The sequence below is a fragment of the Lichenostomus cassidix genome, chromosome 8 (genome assembly GCF_008360975.1).
Source record: "Lichenostomus cassidix isolate B80296 chromosome 8, HeHo_3.0, whole genome shotgun sequence".
Classification (NCBI taxonomy): Eukaryota; Metazoa; Chordata; class Aves; order Passeriformes; family Meliphagidae; genus Lichenostomus; species Lichenostomus cassidix.
Genome location: NC_139489.1, coordinates 16,791,191 through 16,811,426, shown reverse-complemented (window position 1 = coordinate 16,811,426; position 20,236 = coordinate 16,791,191). Strand labels below are relative to the sequence as shown.

General features: G+C 39.6%; 1 protein-coding gene across 2 annotated transcripts; it reads left to right on the top strand.

The window, feature by feature from the left end:
- Positions 1 to 1,782: 1,782 nt before the first annotated feature.
- Positions 1,783 to 19,896, top strand: ALG14 (ALG14 UDP-N-acetylglucosaminyltransferase subunit). 2 transcript variants are annotated; one of them, XM_085068135.1, is made up of 5 exons: positions 1,783 to 2,235; positions 4,444 to 4,595; positions 8,461 to 8,583; positions 18,333 to 18,427; positions 19,515 to 19,617. In XM_085068135.1, the coding sequence occupies exons 1-5, from the start codon at positions 2,103 to 2,105 to the stop codon at positions 19,585 to 19,587; spliced, it is 576 nt and encodes a 191-aa protein (XP_084924261.1). In that variant the 5' UTR covers positions 1,783 to 2,102; the 3' UTR covers positions 19,588 to 19,617. The 2 variants fall into 2 exon arrangements, with proteins under 2 accessions (XP_084924261.1, XP_084924260.1); XM_085068134.1 differs by lacking the exon at positions 18,333 to 18,427 and having other exon boundaries at positions 1,796 to 2,235; positions 19,515 to 19,896.
- The last annotated feature ends 340 nt before the right edge of the window (positions 19,897 to 20,236 follow it).

Sequence of the window (20,236 nt, the reverse complement as noted above, 5' to 3'; positions counted from 1 at the left end):
TATGAGGCAAACTCACTGGTTAGCTTTTTAGACTCCTTGAGAGTCAAAAACTGTCAGATCTTCAGTTTTCTACTCAGAAGAACAGGCATTTCCCTGTCCACATCACTCTTATTTTTACCTCTTGGTTTCAAATGCTTTCCAAATTCCCTTGGTTTTAGGTCAATTTCTCATTAATTTCACCAAATACCATTGGTATTTACAAATACCAAATTCTGTAAATACCTTTACAGAAGAATTGTGTTTTAGAAGGGGAAGTATGTACATACAGAACAAATAACATGAAAAGGACAAAAGAAAGCTTTGAAGCTTTTTATATCACTCTCTACTGCTGAGTTTCCAGGACTGTTTCTTGGAATAAAATGCCTAATAAAAAGCAGTTCTTTAACATTCATGGTAGTGTAAAATTAGAGAAAAGGAAAGATCTTGAAAAGTCTTGAAACAAACCTACCTTAAATAAAACAATTCTTAGCTACACCTGCTGTGGCAACCAGGATAAATTCTTCATCAATGACATAATTTTCATTGAAGACAGTACAAGGGGGGAAAGGTCACCATAGACAACATTAGTATTTAAATCGTTTGTAGAAGTTAGTCTTGTTTTAACCTAGTAGTTCATGTCTTGAAAAGGTACTGAGGTACTTTCTTCTGTCATTGAGACTTGCATCTCTGTTGTCCCTACTTATTAGCTTTATGTAGCTAATTAAGTGGAAATAAAAATTAATTTTTGAAATTCACACATCATCAACCGAACTTTTAATTAAAACCTTGTTGCTTCCAAATGTCAACGATGACTAGGCAGTGAGATACTTTTTGGGAGGTTACTCACTTGGGTGTAAGACAAGCTTACCATGGTAATACTGTTTTTAATAGTCTCTGCTTAAAACAATGGCAAAATTATATGTTACACAGATGTAAAGAAAAAAACATAATCTGTAAAGCTATGAAGCATGAACCAGAAAGATTTGCTTTAGATCCTAAGATGGCAAAGTATTGCTGGAGCATGTATCTTTTACTTGTATGACATGCAATAACCTTTGGAATCCACAACTGGCACATTTTTGTTAAAAATGAGAAAGAAACATTCAGCTTCCAAGGCTGGTAGGGATACAAAAAGTCCAGTTTGTACACAATGAGTAAGAGGAAAAGAACCAGCCAGAGAAAGCAGGGCAGGCAGATGCAGAATTGCAATGTGTTTGATCTATTGTGTTTGTTCACTTGAGGTACAAGCGGACAGCTGTCACGTTTCATATGTTTGACAGCTCACCCCATAAAAGCAGTAGCGTCAAACATCTCCATAAAGCTCCAGAGCTCATTGCTCCTGATTCACTGGCCAAGAGAAGGGCCTTGCTCCCTGGCAGGTAATTTAAGGACTGTGATGAACAAACCCTTTCCTAATCATAAAATGCAATATCTTACTCTTTCTAGCAAACACACGTCTCATCTGAGATTAGTCCAAAGGCTGAATCATCGCTATCGCCAACAAAGACCGGGTGCTGACCGAGACAGAAAGAGTGCTGACCTGTCGCTCCACGCTTCTTACTGAAATAAAAAAGCTTAAGTATTACAATGAATGAAAACAAGAACCACGACACGCAGTGAACTGGTAATATGCTTTATTTTATGCACGGCTGTGTAGCATCACAGTTGCACGTAAGCACACATACCTGGCTCAGTACCATGGCACACTGCCCAGCTCCCGCAGCAATCCGTGTGCCAGCGGAGCCCCACGGCTGCTGCTGCAGCTGTGCTAAAGCAGGCAGGTCTCTGCAGCCCTGCGGAGCGGGCACGCTCGGCTGCGCGCCCTGAGGCGCCGGCTCTAGTCACCCCGCGCTCACGGGGGCATTGCGGAGCTCCGGGACGCCGGCTGGGGGGCAGCGGGAGCCAGCGCTGCTCGGAGGCGCGGGGGGCACAGCGCGGGCACACGCGGAGCCCCTCACGCCACATCACCGAGCCCCGGGCCCGCCGAGTCCCGCCTGCGGCCCCCGAACCCCCGGAGCCCCCGGAGCCAGCCCCGCGCTCCGAGCGCGCAGAGGTTTGCACCGCGCCGGCCGCCGTACGGGGAGGTGCCACTGCCGCTTCCGCGCGGGGCGGCCCGACCGCGCATGGAGGAGCTGCCCGTTGTCGTCCTCCTGCTCCTCCTCCTCCCATTGCTGCTCGTCCCGCTGGTGCTCCTGGATAGGAGGCGCCGCGGCCGGCGGACGCCTCCGTTGAGTCTCCTGGTGCTGGCCGGCTCCGGTGAGTGGGGATTGCCGCCGGCGGGAGCGGGTGGCGCCACAGAGCTGCCTCTCCAGGCCCTGGAACTACGAGTCCCGGCATGCAGCGCGGCGCGGAGCCAGCGCGGCACCGCCGGTGTGCCCTGGTGCATGCCGGGAGTTGTAGTCGCGGTGGAGTGTGTGAGGAGCCGGTGCCGGGGCCCCGCCACGGCAGCTCCCGCGGAACCGCCGGGCCGGGTCGGGCCGGGTGTCCTCGGGGCCGCCGCCTGTCCTTGGTGCTTTGGTTCTCGGTTTGAGTCATTCTTACGCTACATACACATATTGGTTATTTTCGCCCGTGTTTGTGTCCGGCCGTACAGTTTCGGAGCCTTTCCCACCCACAGCACGTGTATTTCACCAAAATCCCGCACGAAGGCATCGATAAACTGCTGCAGGACTGACCTGCGCAGCTCCTCGCTCTTCTGACTGAAAATGACTGGTAGGGATTCGGGGCACGGCTTTCCAAAGCTTGGCACGCCCCTTACACACGTGGCGTTTGGCAATTCACCCAAACAGCGATGCTGTGATTCACTTACGAGAGTCGCTCGTGGATCCATCAGAGGCAGGAATGTCACCCCAGCCAAAGGGGACACACACATCTGCTGCTCCTTGTTAGCTCCCCAGAGCTGAAGGGCGGTTAATTTACCCCCCAAAAATTCTTTGAAAATTTGCAGTTGACAAATACAGGCCAGCTGTGATTTCAGCACCTCAGTATCCCTTTGGTTTTTGCATACCAACTAATTGAGTTATAATCTAGAGATTTTTCTGCAATCTGAATTTGTCTGGCAGTTCCATAATTCTTCAGGTCATATTTACTTCTGCTGGGGCTGGAAATGTGTGTATTTTCCTTCAATCATTTGGAATCTAGTTTGTCCATGTTAAAAGAATACTTCCACTATACATAAGCTTACCAGGTGAAATCATACATGTCAGTTAAGATTGATATAACGTTCAAGCCTATTCTTTGAGACTTTTAAATAGACATCTCCTGCTCTTCTGTGAGTGCTCAGATGATCGCATTAAAATTTGTGAAACCTTTAACAAACACCACTCAGGACAAATGATCTCCAAACATATTTGAAAAATACAGCATGAAATTGTATGGAAAGGTGGCAAAGTCTAGTGCAATGCTGCAACATAGCTCTCCTTGCTTGTCAGTTGTTCACCAGCTACAAGTGCTTAACCTTTGTAGCAAAGGTCTCTTGGGAGCCCAGTGACAGCAGGAAGTAGTAGAAATACATTCAGTTTACTGTTTTGCTCTGCAGCTTCCAGCAGAGTGAAAAGTAGCACATTCAGTAAACACTTAGGTATTTAATGGTGCAGTTTCATGTTGGTGTGATCCAGTCCAACAGATAAAAGGTGAGACTGCTCCAATTTACCTGTGCACACAGTCTTCCTTCTCTCCCCCTTCTGCTGTTACAGTAGCCCTGTAGCTGCTTTTCAGGAAACTCAAATGACAGCAACAAAAAAAATTAACTCAGCTCCCAAAAACCACTGTAAGTACACCCTGCCCTTCTCTCCAGTTTGGTGCCAGTTTAGCTCCTGGACAGAGTGACCCTGCAGTCAGAAGGCTGTGAAGGCCTGTTCAAGGGCAGTGGTCAGAGCAGCGGCTGGAGCAGGACTGTTTGTTCTGTCAGCACCCAGTGGTACACTGCTGTGGCTGCAGGGTGACCCTGCTGTGGGTGACACTGCTGCCTGGCCAATTTCACTATGATGAGCTGGGATAGCACAGCCCCTGCTCTGGCAGCTCACAGCACTGGGCGCAGGGCTGGGTCAGTGCAGTTCTGCTTCCATGGCACAGCTCTGAGGCACATCCCATCCAGCTTCCTCTTGGCCATCGCACCACTGGGTGGCCTTCGAGTACAGACTGCAGGGTCACTCTGTGCCCAGTTGTTCTGCGCTCTGTACAGGACATTAAACACAAAGTCAGACTGCTGTGTGACCCTGGTTCAATCCCATTTTACTTGAAAACATCCATCAATACAGCTTCAGTGGGAGCTGAGTTCTTTCCATGTTACTTAAACAGTCTCAGCCATCCTCTAACTGAATCCTTTGTTCTCAGAAGATGCTCTCTCACTGGTAGTAGTAGTAGTACTAATAAGCTTTAAAACAAAAAGTGACTGATTAAGCTGAAGAAATGGAAAGTTACAAATTTTTTCCCTTAATAATTGCAGTTTGTTTTGTTTTACAGGTGGGCACACAACAGAAATCCTGAGATTACTTAGCTGTTTGTCAGAGTCATACTCTCCTAGACATTATGTTTTGGCAGACTCAGATAAGATGAGTGAAGCTAAAATACGTTCTTTTGAACAAAAAAGGGCTGAAACATTCTCCAAGTCCCAGGTAACTTGTTAAATATACTCATGTAAGAAAAATGATCTTAACATGACATTCTAATTCAAGGCAATTGGAAGTGATTCTTTGAAAGGATATTTTTATGATCAACAAGTGCATTTGATTTTTTAGGTATTGGTGATCACTTGCACTAAAATGCAGCTGAGGGTGCCATTCTATGCATACTGCCTCTAAAACTAAACTAAATAAACACTACTGATTAATGCTGTACTAGAGAGCCACTGAAAATGCAAAGTAAATATACCTAAAAATAGAAAATGCCATTCTTGCTATGAGTTTTCATTACCACCTTCCCTACTTTCTCTTAAAACAGTCATTACCTCCTGTTTAACACATTAATCCACCTAAAGCAATGAGTGAATGTAATTGTAGTTAAAGTGACTGTACAAAGAAGGCTCTCTTGCTCAAGAAAAACATGCTGAAAATAAATCTCTTCTAATTTAGTAAACCAGCTAGCCATTGAAGTGTTACTTGTAGCTGTAAGAATACTGGGGCAAAAATATGGCAGAGAGGATTTTTTTTAAGTTGGGCATTTCCCTCAGTGACACAGAGTATTTTTTGGAAAGAAATTATATAAAAAATATTTTATCTAAGAAAACCCTTATTTAAATTGTATTGGTTTTGTGTGATTCTAGACTGTGTCTTGCTTGTATTTTTAAAATAAAGTATTAAACATGTCTTTAGAAGGGATGCAAGGCCTCTGAATGTCAGCATTTTCTGGCTGATGACCTGAGCAAATGCTGAACTCCTAAAAATCATTTAAAAATCATTAAAATATCTTGGGGTTTTTTGTTTGGTTTTTTTTTTCTCAGATGTTTGCTGGCTTTCAGCTAGTTTGCTGTATGATTAACAGACAGCAGCATAACTGCTGACCTAAAATGTGAGCTGACATCCAGTGAAATTAGTAAAAAGTGTTAGTGGAATAAGTACAATGGAAATGAATGTTCTGACTACAAAAACCTTAAGTTCTTTTGAGTAGGTAGTACAATACATAGTAAATTCATTACTTCCATGGTGTCAATTTTATATGATGCACTTACATTGTTTTCAGTAGCACTATTGGGACAAAAGACTGTAGGACTCAGTACCAATGATTTTCAGAATAAACCCTTTTAATGCAAGGCAACTGCTGCTTAGGTGAACAACAGGCTCACTTAGGGATGACATTTTTGTTTATCCCAACTTTCACCTCTCATTGTGCACCAAGGATGAATGTTTAATAAACTGACAAGATTTCTCTTTCTGTTCAGAGAAATCTTGTTTGGTAAATAGCCATTCATACAGTCATATTCACTCACCTGAAAAATGTCCAACCCTAAATTATTAGATTTCTTAAAGATACATATGTTCAGCATTAACAGGTTATGTGGTTTTCGTAGTTCACTTATTTTGCTAAGCAGCTTCCCTTTTATAACCCCTGCAACTAGTAACAGATCCTGTACTTATATTTTCCTTCGACACTGAAAGCAAGAGGAACATTTTTGGCTGTATGTGAGTTTGATGTCTGGATAACAGATGCTCATTTTCCTTTGACCATCCTCTTTCTACTGAGCAAAAGTATTTAGAGTGAAAACAAAAGAAATTTTGGAAAGTAAAGATCACATGCTTATAACATATTTGCTAGCTTTCAGAGTGTGCTTTCACACACACACACACAGAGTATGTGCTTTGTTACTGGGGACACTGGAGATCATCAAACATTTAAAAATTATGTCTTAGTAGCTTCTTACAGCATATCATAATAATTTACAGCAGTTGCAGTTTTCCACCAGCTTTCCTTGCATCCTTGCGAAACAACAATATTAACTGGATAAAGGACTATGCTGGTTTTGAAATTACATTACAGACTTGCCAGTTTGGAACATTTGTTTTCAAATAAAACAAAAAAAATTCTGGCTGCACTAAAGATGTAAAAAAAAAATGCAACAATATGACACTATAGTAGATAGGGGAGAAATCTGTCTTTTTCTGGTATCAGACACACTATGCAGTATTCCAGGAAAATACACAGGATGTACCTTTATCAAGAACACTGACAGTACTTCATGAGATGAGAGGCTGGGATTACAGAAGGATCTGGCAATGGCTTTTAAACAAACAACAACAAAACCCCCCAGTTTTGTTTCTTCATCTTAATATTTGGGAGTTGTTTAATGTGTGGACTGAAGTCCTAACATGACATAGACACTGATGTGCAAAGTTTCCAGCATGTTTTTTGAAAAGTATAGATAAAACCAGCTTGATTTTTATTTGAATTCAACAAGTAAATTTCTACTTTGATACTGTTTGGAGTTCCTACCAAGTTTTGCTGAAATTATTTAGGTTTTTTAATGATGAAGAAAATAATATACAGTTTTCTTGTCAAATACTCTTTAACACTATTCTTACAGTGCAGGTTCATCTGAATAGTTCCACTGAACCCTGGTCTGCCTAAAAACACCTTATCATACCCATATTTCTTGCAGGGCTGAGTACTGTGCAAGGGTCTAAATTCTACTTACAGCATTTCTTTGTATCATCTGAGCTCTTCCAAAGCTTTAAGAAACAGAGGCAGTGATAACCAGAAACCTGTTGAATAGGGAGCAGGGGGCATGTTTATTTTTCTGTATTCTGTTGTCAGAGTAATGCAATCAGAGTTTCAACGCCTGCAAATAAAACAGTGAAAAAATCAGTATGGAACATCTGTTAATGCCTTCCAGTATCACAGCTATTAAAGAAACACATCACAATGAAACAGTATAATCTCAGTCAAGAAAACTAACATTCTGCATTTACAAATATTGGAGATTTTTTTATTCTTTCCACCTTATATACTTTAAAAACTCCTAGTTATTGCTATTCAAGACAGATTTGTAGTTTGTATTTACCATACAGCTTTTGTTAACATCATCTTTCGGGGGCATAAATCACCAGGACTAAGCTACGACAATTAGCAATGTGCATTTGAAGTAACTAGGCAATTTTCAGTGTTTACAGTTTCTCACAGCCAATATAAGTTCTTGCAGAGTGGTAGTGATCTGGTGTCCCACGTGAAGTGAGATAACAGCCACTGTCCACATGTCGACATCACTGAACACTGCACTGCAGCCACTACATTTGGCTTTCGCTTAAACAGTCAAAAATGTCATTGTTATCAGGAGTGCCTTCTGACACAGCAATAATTCTTAGGTGCAGCTCCTCTGCATCGAGATAAACCAGCTGTGAGAAGGGCAGGCAGCCCAACAACTGTTCCCTGCTCCCAGGGTTTCAAAAGAAAAAGAGAACATCCTTGCTTTATTAATTCGATATCTTTTACACAAAGTCAATAATCTTCATTTAGGGAGAGAACAAAGAAAATTACTTCTTTACCTATTTTTATTTAATGACAAGATGTTCTTTCCTGTTTGTTCATGCAGATATTTTGCATTTTGAATATGCATCATGCATATCTTTTGAATACTCACTGAGTACTCATTTAAAGGTGCTGCTTGCTTTTACATTTTCAATCTCACTCCGCAGACACCAGCTGAGAGGAGCTGCTGCATTTCCTGCAGTGTAAATCCCCCCGGAGTTGCAGGAGGCCGTGGGGCTGTGCAGCTCTGAGCACAGCAGTGCCCACGAGGTGCCGCACTCGGCCAGCGCTGCCGGCACAGCTGCTGGGCTGCTTTGAAGGAACCTGAGACAGGACTGAGCAATGGCTACGCAGTTCTAGTAGTTCGCTGTACTTTATACTTTACTGTATATTATTTATACATAAACGTTTCCAAACTAGACTAAAAAAAAATTTCGAAAGGCTGGCACGGAGAGATTTAATCAGCAGGAGCCACAACATTCTCAAAAAAGTAACAGCTTCTCTCCCTGTGCTCTTTTCCAGTTCACCCTTGATCGCATTCCCAGAAGCCGTGAGGTTAGACAATCTTGGATCTCCTCTGTGGTAACAACACTATACTCCATACTTTACTCTCTTCCTCTGACCTACAAACGGAAACCAGATTTGGTAGGTAAAGAAAATTCTAATTTATTGAGAACTTGCTAATCCGCATCATAAAAGCACTTGGAATATCAACACATTGCAGACTGCATCTCATATGTATGCTTAGATTTACAATTCACAGGAAAACTATTTTTAATGTTAAATTAAATATAGCAGCAATACATCAAGAAAGACAGAACAGGTTGCACTGCTGGTGAATTAGAATAGCAAATACCGGTTTTCCCTCTCAAAGTTTGCAAGTAACATCAGAGAGTCACTCCCTTGTTATGCTGGTAGAGCTAGCAAAAACAAGATTGCTGCTTCCTGATAATATCTCTTCAGGATTGCAGCGGCACGAACTATGCCTGAAAGCCTGGTTATCCTGTTGGCTGGACTTGCTTCTAAAATGGTATGACCAGTCTGGCACAGACAGGTTCAGACCAGCAGAAATACATACAGATTCAGTTCTTGTGCTTACATGGGCTTTTGAGCTACAATGCATATTTATTTAGTCTTTGGCTGACTGACATTAATTATCTCATCTAATGACAAAAAGCATCACTGCTGAAGTAGCAACTCCTCAGCACTTTAGTAGCTTTTTCAAGCTGTTCAGAAAACTGCACTCTCATGCTAATTACATTTATTTTAATATATTCCACACACTAAACAAGTCAGAAGCATTCAGGGCCGTCAAATGGTAGAATACAATACTATACTACTACTATAGTCAGTCAATAAAGTTTTGTGTTAACATAAAAGGTAGTGCACTCCTCTCAGCTTTAAGTCTTATAATTTTGTAAGAAACAATTTGGTTACAGCTGGCTTCTTGCTAGAGTTGGTGTCATTTTAAGGAGTCAATAATTGAAACTTGAGGGTTTTTTAAAAAGCATTATTTTAGCAGAACTTCAAATTAATATTTTGAGTTTTAAAATATTTTAATGAAACATGTAAAAACTAGTGGAGTTACAAGATATTTTTCATAATTTAGTAGTAGCATCTATACACCCACAGAGGATATTTGTAAGGAGACTTTTTTAACTCCCTCTGTGAAATGTATAGCTAACTCTAAAGAAGCTTTTATGTGTTTGTGATATTTTGAATGTTTAGAGAGGCTGCAGTGAGTAATTTGATCTCATTTGTTTCAATAGTACTGGTCAGTTCCTGTCACATTGAAAGCTACTTGCTTGTTGGAGTTTTCAAAGCAGTTTAATGTGCAAAACAACAGAAGTCGCTTTTTTTGCATTTACTGCTTTTCAAGCCTATTCTGAACACTGGAGATAAAATAGGGAGAGAGAAGATAGCAAGCTATTCTTTCTACAGTGATTTTGATTGAGGCAGGAGTAATAGTCAAGTTTGTTTACATGAGCAGAGAAAAATGTAAGTAACATATTTAGTAATCCCGTTGCTGCACCTCTGCGTTAGGTTAATGTATATTTATTTTTTTACTTATTGCAAAAGAAATTGACTGGAAAAATCTCATTGCGTAGCTTAATGTAGGAAGCAGGAAGTTACTAATCTAATTCCATGTTTTCTCTGTTTACCAAAAGAATTTAAAGTGACAGTGAGATTTACACATAGAATTATTAGAAATGGTGTTGGAGTTGATAAACTATGATAAGCTATCAGAAGACTAACTTTTTTTTAAAAAAAACACTTGTCCTTGTAAAATTAAGGATACATTTTAGCAAGTCCTTTAAGCCCCTTGTAGTGTTTAAAGGAACCCCTGACTCGGAGTGAGATCCGAAGAGTCTTTATCCGTAGTTAGAGAAGAGCTGGAGGGGAAGGCAACCCCAGTTACTTTTGTCAAGTCCTGTTATCAACCACAAGGGCAGCTGGCAGAAGCATCTCTGGTATTATGGCAAATCATGTACCATTTGAAAGCTGCTTACATACTACTACTTGTATGCATATCTTAGTTTAAGAGTTCTGTAAAATATAATAACTCAGAGAGCTGCAAAGATTCTCAAACACTTATCCAAGCAGACTGATTCAGGGATTAAAATGCCTCACATTGCCAGTGAAAAGATTGCGTGGTATGTGAAGCAACTGGTAGTATTTAACTGCCTTTTGACAAAAATGTTTACAGTGAATTGAAACGCACTCTGCTCTTAGCAAAATGTAATTCTTAGTTATGTAAAGAACTAGAAAGGCTGGAATAAATGCTGGCATTCACAGGACTCATCTATAACTTTTGGCATAGAAATCAACAACCGAGTTTAGAAACAAGCACAGTATTACATCATGCTGAGAGCTTCATATTTTTAAACAGTAGAGCTTATGGGTACTGTACATTTTCAGTCTAGACTTCAGTCATTCCTTCACACATTTTCATGTGTGAAGGAATGACTGAAGTCCTCTCTAGGCACCCAAAAGCTAGAGAAACACAGAAATGTTGCAGTTGCCAAGAAATGCAGGACAAGAGAGTCCCTTTTGTATCTCACACTGATCTGGTAAAGCTTCTTGGTTTACTTTACATGAGAAATCAGTTCCATCTAACCCTTCCTCAAGACAGTAAGTTCAGAAAGAACTGAACAGCTTCCAGGAGATCTTTGCTGTCTTGCAGGACTTGACCCACACTTGAAGTGGGCCTCCAAAGAGTTTAAGAAGTACAAAAGTTAGCTTAGTTGTTTAGTTTGAGATCATCTTCAGGAGGCCCATTTCTGAGTTATGAACATCTGCGCTCTGCACAGTTAAGTCCCTTTAGAGATATTAAACCAAGTAATAATTAAGATGTCAGAAGTATGATTGGCTTGTGTTTCTATAGCCAAGAATTATGTGTCAGAGTGTTTTGCAGGTGAATATTTGGTGGGCGGATTTTGCAACATATATGTGCCTTACTAGCCTTCCTTTACAGAGGCCTAAAATTCCAGGGAAGGAAGGCTTGTGCCAGCACACACTGCCTACACCTACTTTCCCCCAGAAAAGCTTTTAAAACCATTCATCAGCTGCAGCCAGATTTAGCATGCAGTCTCAAAGATTGCAAATTCCTACCATGCAAACAAGCAGCTGGTCAGAGAAGAGAGACTTATTGTCTTCATTGAGAGAAAGGCTAAGAAGAAATGTAAAACCAGAACAAGACGTTATAACGTCTATTATCTAGAAAAATATGCAAATCCTTCTTACTCACAGAAAATTAGAGAAGCTGCACAGAGATTTTTTTTCCAAAGATAGAGAAAATTACAGAACTTTACATAGATTATTTGATATACAAGAAGGACTAAACTAAAGTTACATTTTTCCTATGATATACTTGAAGTCAGTCAGTAGATACAAGTTCAAAGGAAACTGGTCTTCAGTTCTCTTGCTGCTTACTGAACCTTGGGTTGTCCTTGGGCCAGTTTGCCAACCCTGCAACTAGGTTTTCAGGTGATCTAGCCTTTTGTCTGGGTCTGATTATCCTGGTCATTTTGGCATAACAGAAGTCCAAACTGAAAGTGAAGGATGTACACCTACCACAGAGCAGAAGCTGCAAAATATTGTATCTAGTCCTTGTTTTCACCCATAGATGGGTTATGTAATTGGGTGAGTGATTTGCTATCCTTTCATGTAATTAAATTTCACCTAGAATTGTGCAGAAATGCTGCATAAAGCTCTGTTCATTAGTAGACTGCACATCCTGGACCCTTGAGACCAGACTTTTTTTCCTTTTCTGGGGACACTTCTCAACAATTCCTACTGCCTCAGGGCTCTACAGAGCCTGAAATAAGTAGATATTTTCAGATCGCTGCTATTTAGAAAAATCTGGGTTAAATCAGGCTAAGGCGACGGTCCTCCCACATTAGGACCTCCTTCCTGTGGGAAGTCTGTAGTAAGTTTACGTTTGCACAGCAAGTAAGTGCTCTGCTGTCTCTCCCTCCCCACCAGCTGTCAGCTGAATGAGTCTCTCCTTTTTAAACTTCTTTCTAGATGCCTGAAACCTGCACAGCTCATCGTGCTTGTAGCAATCTTCCTATTCTTTTATGACTGCACATCCCATCACACACGCCTGGTCCCCTGACTGCTTAAACTGACTTCTGAAGATGGCTTCTGGTTACAGAAGTGTTCACACAGTAGGCTAAATGAAAGGAGATCATTATTTCATTGAGCTAAGATTTTCCATTCTTTGTGCCCTGCCCAAGATGTCTGAAGTTCATAACACTCTCACAAAGTACTGTTACGAATAGTAAGTTATTGTCCCTTATATCACAGTTCTAATTGGAACTTTGTGGAAAGCTGCAAAATCTCGGTGGTAGCATATTTTTCTCCATTCATTTCATAACAAGTGAACTTTGTATAATGCAATATTAAGACTATCTGCTGCATTCTTTTGTACGCTGAATCTTTCCCCAGCCTTTAGAATTCTTTTGGACCAGACTGAAAGTATGTCTGATCTACTGTTGTTCTTCTAGGATCAAAACAGTGGGAATAAGAAAGAGTAAGAACACTGGATTAAGACCTTCAGTGATAATAAGTGTTTTCACCTAGAAAGAAAACAAAGTGAAGACATTAAAATTTGTGTCTAACTTCTCCGTGTTGATGAAAAGTCTAATTCACCCCTCCTACCTTGTGTACTTTGTACAGCTACCCTGCAGCCCCAGTGCAGAATTGCCCTGTGCTGAGCACAGATAAACATCTAAAGCTATTCCAGCCAGCTGGTTCAAAGCTGCATTGTAGCTCTGCCCTTCTGTGACTGCTAATCAGACGTGCCTATAGACACTGCTTTCCAGAGGGAGGACAGAAGTAGCAGTAAAGTTCCTAATGAACTGAGATTTTAGCTGAGATGTAAGGAGGCATTTTTAGATGTAAAAGAATCTTAACTCATCAGCTGTCAGGTTCATTAGGAACCTAGTGAACACCCTGGTCACACTTCCATGTATGTTATAAAGCATAACAGTCTTGCTAAATCTAAACTGGTATGCAGATACAGACTACCAACACCTCTGGATTTTACACCGTGAAAATATTTCAGGAAAGTATTTGATGCACATTATTGCTATACCAATTTCAGGGATTAGGCAGTAGCTTAAGAGATGTTTTATGTACATATAAAATGTCATGTTTAGTTACATAAAGTACTGCTTTCAAGTTCAAGTTAAATGAATGCCTGACTAATGAAAGACACACTGAGATTTGCAATTAAAGGCTCGTTTTAGGCCACTATTAGTAATATATATGCATATATTTAACAATCCTAGGATTTAATTTTTCCTTTTAAGGAGAAGCAGGCTACTAGAATAAGTAGTACCTTTTATATAATGAGATATAAAAATTATTTGTGAAGAAGCTCTAAAAAGTTGGATGGTATTTCTCATGGTGACCAAGAGACTGTATTCAGGTTCAGATTCAGTCAAGGTAACATTGCTGAAAGCTAGCTACTACCTAGTATTGTAGCTAGACATGTAGCTCAGTAACTACAATTTAATTCACTTGGCAAAGGCTTTTTACTAAATTCTTTTATGACCAACTTTTTCATCTACACTAGGTCAAATTCCTTTTACTTCCTACTGTTTTGTCAGGAGCAATAAACCACATACCCACTCCACAGTAATGTAGGTAGGGACTTAGTTTATTTTCTACACTGTATCTGCTTTGGTAATCTGGTTCTTTTTTAACCAACCTTCTATCCATCTCCCACAGTTTCTCAAAAGACTCAATGGTTGTTTTGTTGGTCCCACTGACAGCCTGTAAAACATTACATTAATGTAATGCTTTAATAACCAACACTAACATTTTCACAGACTTGAGCCTTAGTACCGGTTTCACAGCTGTCATTTATTATTATTTTTAATTGATCATTCTATCTTTCTCCTTTTACATCTGGCAGCTAGGCTGGGAAGTACGCTGATGGAAACTACCACTCCAAAGACCTTTTAATCCCAATGACACACCTGGCATACAGGGGCAGTTAAGTAAGGTGCCTAAGGTTAGACTCCTTAAAAAAATAAAAGAAAAAAATTAAACCCTGCATGTTTCTTTAGGCATCCAAATCAAGATTCTCGGATTTTCCTCACTAAGCTGTTGCCTAACTTCTGACACTCTTAATGACCCCAATCATATCTTTTCTTTTCATCACTAAAGCCCTTGGGCATACCCAGAAGCAGACCTGAGCTGGTTTAAGTCTTTACAGTGTCAAATAGCCGCATGCATAGCTAAGCTCCTGTGCTCTGTTGAAATCCAGGAACTAAGAGCTTCCCTTGCTACTTTATATGCGGATGCTGATGCAAATCACATCAGCTGGGCCTCTTCCCTTGTCTCTTGCCCCTGAGGACAATGGGTTGGTAACTCTGGGTCAGGCCTAGAAGGCAGAAGCGACAATGCCCAGTGCTGTTGTGATTAAATCCTTACATGTGGTTACTAGTGGCTTTGCAGACGCTCTCCTTTTCTCCCACAGAAAAATCCACTAAGGAGGATTTTCATATCTATCTCCCCAAACCTTTATAAAGCTGCATAAAAGGTGATGGTCCCCAATCTATTCCATTCTATGATGAAAGCAACACTCAGAAACAAATAGAATCCCAGCTGTGTAGTGTACTAATTTAAGTCCTTGCTCTTCCACCTCTCTCTTCCCTACTCTGGCATTCAGTGATCTTATTTATCCTGGTTAGGTAATCTGCCTGTAGGACCACACATGTCTGTGCTTGTTTAGAAGAGCACCTCACTTACTGGGTGTATTGTGTGATAATAACAACAGCTCTGTACCAGCAAGATTCAGAGGGGAGCAGAAAGGTTTTCATGGCAATGCCACAGCTGCTGAGCAGCCCCAACACCAGCTGTTGCTGTAGGACACTGGAACCACCTTCTTGCACCCCTGATGATTCAAGTGATTTGGACAGTAGAAGATAAAAGTGTATCCAGGTATAATTCAGTTCTACCTTAATTACCTGATTTACATCAGACTACACAGCTAGTTTTTTGGCTTTTTTTTTTTTTTGTCCTGCCTTGTATTCTGCAGATAAGTTCAAACAGCAAATAGGGTGTGAAGTTTTAGCTGGTTAGTTATGCAGGTGGTGGAGGAAAGTGAACTGGATAAGATCTTCACTCTTCAAAAAGAATAAGCCAGTAAGTAGTTTAATGACCTTTCTATTGTTCAAAGAGAACCTGAAATTCTTCTTTCTCCCCATCAATAGTAATAACAAGGAATTGTTGAAAAAAGTTCCTGCTTTCTTTAAACCTTAAAAAGTATCAACAATTTGAAGCTAATTTTTCTCAAAGTTCAAAATTTGAATTTTCAGACATACTAAAAAGCAAGACTAGCAAAAGCTTCAACAAGCACTCTCCCTCTCAAGATACTCAAGTATTTGAGTAAGAAGAAATCCCTTTCTCTTCTCAGTTCTCAGATTTGTCTTGTTTTTCTGACTACCAAACAAATTTGTCTTCGTTAAAATGATCGTATTTCTGTAACTGCAGTCACTCTCTGTAGATGAACAATGTATCTTTTAAAACCTTTTGGAGTTACTAACAAATTTAAAAAGTAACAATTTTTCACTGTTTGCTATCCAGAATTTAGTTGCCATCAAAGTTGCTATCAGAAATGGATTCCTAATGGCAGTAGCCTGCTATATTTTAATCTATTACAAGGAAAAAATTCTAGTCCAAGGAGAAAGCATGTACATTTTACCTTACTCTCAAAGTATGCTACTGAACAAAAACACATGCTAATAAAAGCAGTGCTCTCCATACCTTGAGACCTTCATTGGGAAAGATTTACAGAATTTTGATGCTTCCTCTCTGAGGAGCAAATTATTGTTTTCCACCTGTTAAAAACAGAAAATACTGATGTGAGAGAAAGCAAGTACTGTGCTCCAAATCCTATGGTGTGTCCACAGCAGAGCTGTGAGTACAGCCCATGCTTCTTGACTCTCTAGGCTTATATCTTGGTCACAAGCTCATAACAATCAAAATTTGAGATATTTCTTCACAGATGGTTTTGGGAGCTTAATTTTACCATTAGATCATCTTCAATATTAAATGTTCAGGTGGATGTTTCACCTTACAGGTCATTAGTGTGAGGTTTTCAAAATAGTAAAACAGTACTACAACCTAGTAAATGCTGGTGAGCTCACAAGGTGCTGTAATTTGTGTCGCAGAATATAAATGAATTCATTGCAGATTCTCTCTTCTTGTACAACCACCTCCCCCCATCAACACAAAAAATACACAAACAAAAACATTCATTATTCCTATAACATAGGAATACCTAATGAGTTGTTTCCTACATTGTTAAAAAGTAGATATTGCATAGCAGTTAAACAGCAGGACTTGCATAGATAGATATAGATATGTAATGCAGTTAACCCAGCTTTGGCCCATTTCGTGTCGTTCCACTTGCCTTTGCCTCTCTCAGTAGTTGGCTATGACCACCACTCCTATTCCCTCAGTCTCATCTCCAGTTGCTCAGCACTGTGGAGTAGGGAGCATTACCAGGACGAAGAAGGCCTGAGCAATGTCCTTAAAGGTGCTCCAGAAGGTAGCTCCATGCCTGGTAAAGCAGCACAATCTTGAGTTCACACATGCACATCCCCCCAGCAGCAAGCAACATTCCCACACCACCATCCTCCCCAGCCCCAGGGAGCAGGGCAGTGTTGCTGCTCTTGACCAGGTGACAAAAGGCCAATCTCTGCAAAAGTCATTAAGGAGAACAGCAGGGGTTGACAGTTCCCTATGCAAAGCAAATCACATATTAGTTTTCCACTTTCAATTAAGTTTAGGGGAACTGATGTTGTCCTCCTTTTGATTGTTGTAATTTGGGAACATAAGTAGTACTTATACACTTGTTCTTTAAAAGATGTACAGCAATTGTACGTTCCCATCTTTATGAGAAAAACTGCAAGTTTTCTGCTTTACTCATTTTTGCTTTAACCAGTGACATTTAATCCCAGTGAAGCTGTGGGCTCTGCTTTCAGTGTTTTCACTGGTAAATGTCACTCTGCTACAGTGCTGCATTCACCAACTCTAAAGTAGCTTTTATCAGAAGCAGTGCCATGTGCCAGTGCTCCCAGTGTGCCAGACTGCTGGCTTAGCTAATTTTTTTCTACAGCTGTAGAAAATATCTGAAACACCAAGGCAAAAACTATTCTCTTTTTATATAAAAATGATAAATAGGAAATTAGATTTAAAGAGTTGCTGGAGGTAAATGTTGTATTCTTTCCTTTTAAACTGGTGGGTTTTGCCTGCAGACACAGGAGAACACATTTCTTATGCCTTTATTTACACTATGGTAACAAATGTTATTACAAATAGAAATACCTAAACATGCATTAAGTTACATGTCAGTAGCCATGTACCAGTATCACAGCCAACATCCATGCAAATTAATCAGACTTTTCAGGAAATACAGAAAAATGCACCATTTAGTTCACAGGCATGGAAAAGTTTCTTTTAAATGCTAAGAGGCAGCATGTATGGTTGGTTTATGTCCTTACTTGCCAAGCCAAATGCATAAAAACCAGATCTTCATTCTCAGTAGATTGTAGAGTAGGATTTAAAGTCCCAGCATGGATGTGCCTGAAATCAGGTTCAGCAGGAGGTTTGAAACCACAGTATATTACTCTGATTTCAAATATACGAAGTTGATGTGTTCAGCTTCTTAGCTATATAATTGCTAATACAAAATAAGTACACCATTGCACGTTTCAAATTCAAGTATCTGTGGATGTTGATACCCTAAAATTTCAAGATTAAAGCTGCAGAGAGCACGTTACTTGTAAAGGACTTGGAGAAAACTTCCACAAGTCTTGCATGAATAAATAGTTCAATTAAGATCAACAATAAAATCCCAACATTTTTATAAACAGTATTACAGTCTGTTGATCCTGGTAAGAAAACACAGCATTACAGTCATCACATCTCCAAACTGGATTTCTGGGGCTATGATCAAGGCAAAGTATAGGTAAGAGAATTTGGAACTCTGTAGCACCAAAGCTGTTGATGCTTTTAACTGAGGCAAGGTGCTGCTAACCAGTTTATCAGTGGGATCTTGCCATGAAGCAGGAAAAGAATCATTCTGAAATGATTGTTACAGCCCTGAAGCAAAAACTCAGATTTTTTCCCCCACCAGTACAATATCTTTCAGAAGCTGGTGAACTTGGAACCAAAAAAAAAGTGAGTTTATGGGATACAGGGCCATGATTTTATAAAAGAACTCTTTATTTCCATGTAACCCCAGCTGTGCAGAAAAGTGCTGATTACATGGTAGTATTTAAGTTTAGTAAGAAATTTCTTGTCTGAAATCAATTTTGATACCAAGTGGAATGCCTAATATACCCTGGTTTAAACTGTTTACTTTTAAGCAATCTGGGTTTCAGTTGAACAACATCTGAATTTAAAAGAGTACTTTATTTTTAACATTTATGAGTGAATTGGAGATCCTCTGCTCCAAGGACAGGACATGTTTTTACCAAAACACCTTCCTCCTGTATGCTTGTAACTGTCTCCTACTCTTTATTAAAAATAAAAAATAAAATCTAGTCCCACATATCAGCTAATATTTTTGTGAAAGTCCTAATTTATCAGCACACTTTTGATGAATGCTTAAGTGTTTTGATGACTTAAGCCAAGGTTCAAGAGGTTTATAACAGGATCCCAGGTTTAATCCTAATTAAATTTCTTTGGCTTTATTATGTGCACAGATTTCATGACTGATACTGCACAAAGCTGTGAATAAGATTGGGAGCAGTTTTGGTTTTATATCCATGAGTCAGGAAATTGTAAACTTTTCCTTCTTAAAAAAACCTGTGCCATTTTAGAGGTATTTTCCTCCGTCATGAAATGTAAAAAAATATGGTATTTTTGACACCTACTTTGCAATAATGTCTTTTGTTTCCCCCTCCCTTTTTCATATTCACTTGCCTTTTCTGGTTTTTTTAATTGTCTCTTGAAATGTATTTTTTGCATAAATGTAATGTAACACACTTTTAATTCTGTACTGTATGAAAAACCTCATTATTTACTGTTGTAATATGTTTTGTCTCTTTCAGATACTGTGCAATGGACCAGGAACATGTGTTCCTGTCTGTATATGTGCTTTTCTTCTTGGCCTTCTACGAATAAAGAGAACAATCATTGTGTATGTAGAGAGCATCTGCCGTGTGGAAACTTTATCCCTGTCAGGAAAGATTCTGTACTACTTTTCAGATTATTTCATTGTTCAGTGGCCTGATCTAAAGAAAAAATATCCCAAGTCAGTATATCTTGGTCGAATAGTGTAACAACGGAAGACAAGCTAAGCTTTACCTAAAACAGACTCTTCAATCTCCTCACTCACATTCCTGTAGTAATTTATTTTCGAGAATTCCTGTTAAGAAATTAGGCTAGTACTAAAAAATGAGAAAATAAAGATTTCTCTACATTTAAGTAAAATTTTTGTGTAGTTGTATTTATTGCTATCATGTAAGTCTGTCACCAATAATCCGAAGTGACTCTAAGTCTATGCTGTCTCCGTTTTCATCTAGTTTTCCTGCTATTTCCATGGTAATTTTTGTCTACAAATAAATATGGGAATTTGTATGAATGTAACATTTCCTGTAAGGAAACTTTGTATAATTTTAAAAATTGTAAGCAACAACGTCTTTTTCTAGCACAACAGACTTTATTTCCTTTATGCTGGCAGTGAAGTCCCTTGTGAATCCTTAGAGTATAAAGGAAACAGTTATATTAAGCTGGCTTCATGACAGTTTGTACTTTACAGTCTTCCAAAACC

Bases quoted from the DNA above. Each gene is read 5' to 3' on its own strand.
- ALG14 (XM_085068134.1), top strand. From the start codon at position 2,103: ATGGAGGAGCTGCCCGTTGTCGTCCTCCTGCTCCTCCTCCTCCCATTG. The intron at 2,236-4,443 runs GTGAGTGGGGAT...TTTGTTTTACAG, and splicing joins CCTGGTGCTGGCCGGCTCCG to GTGGGCACACAACAGAAATC. The intron at 4,596-8,460 runs GTAACTTGTTAA...GCTCTTTTCCAG, and splicing joins AAACATTCTCCAAGTCCCAG to TTCACCCTTGATCGCATTCC.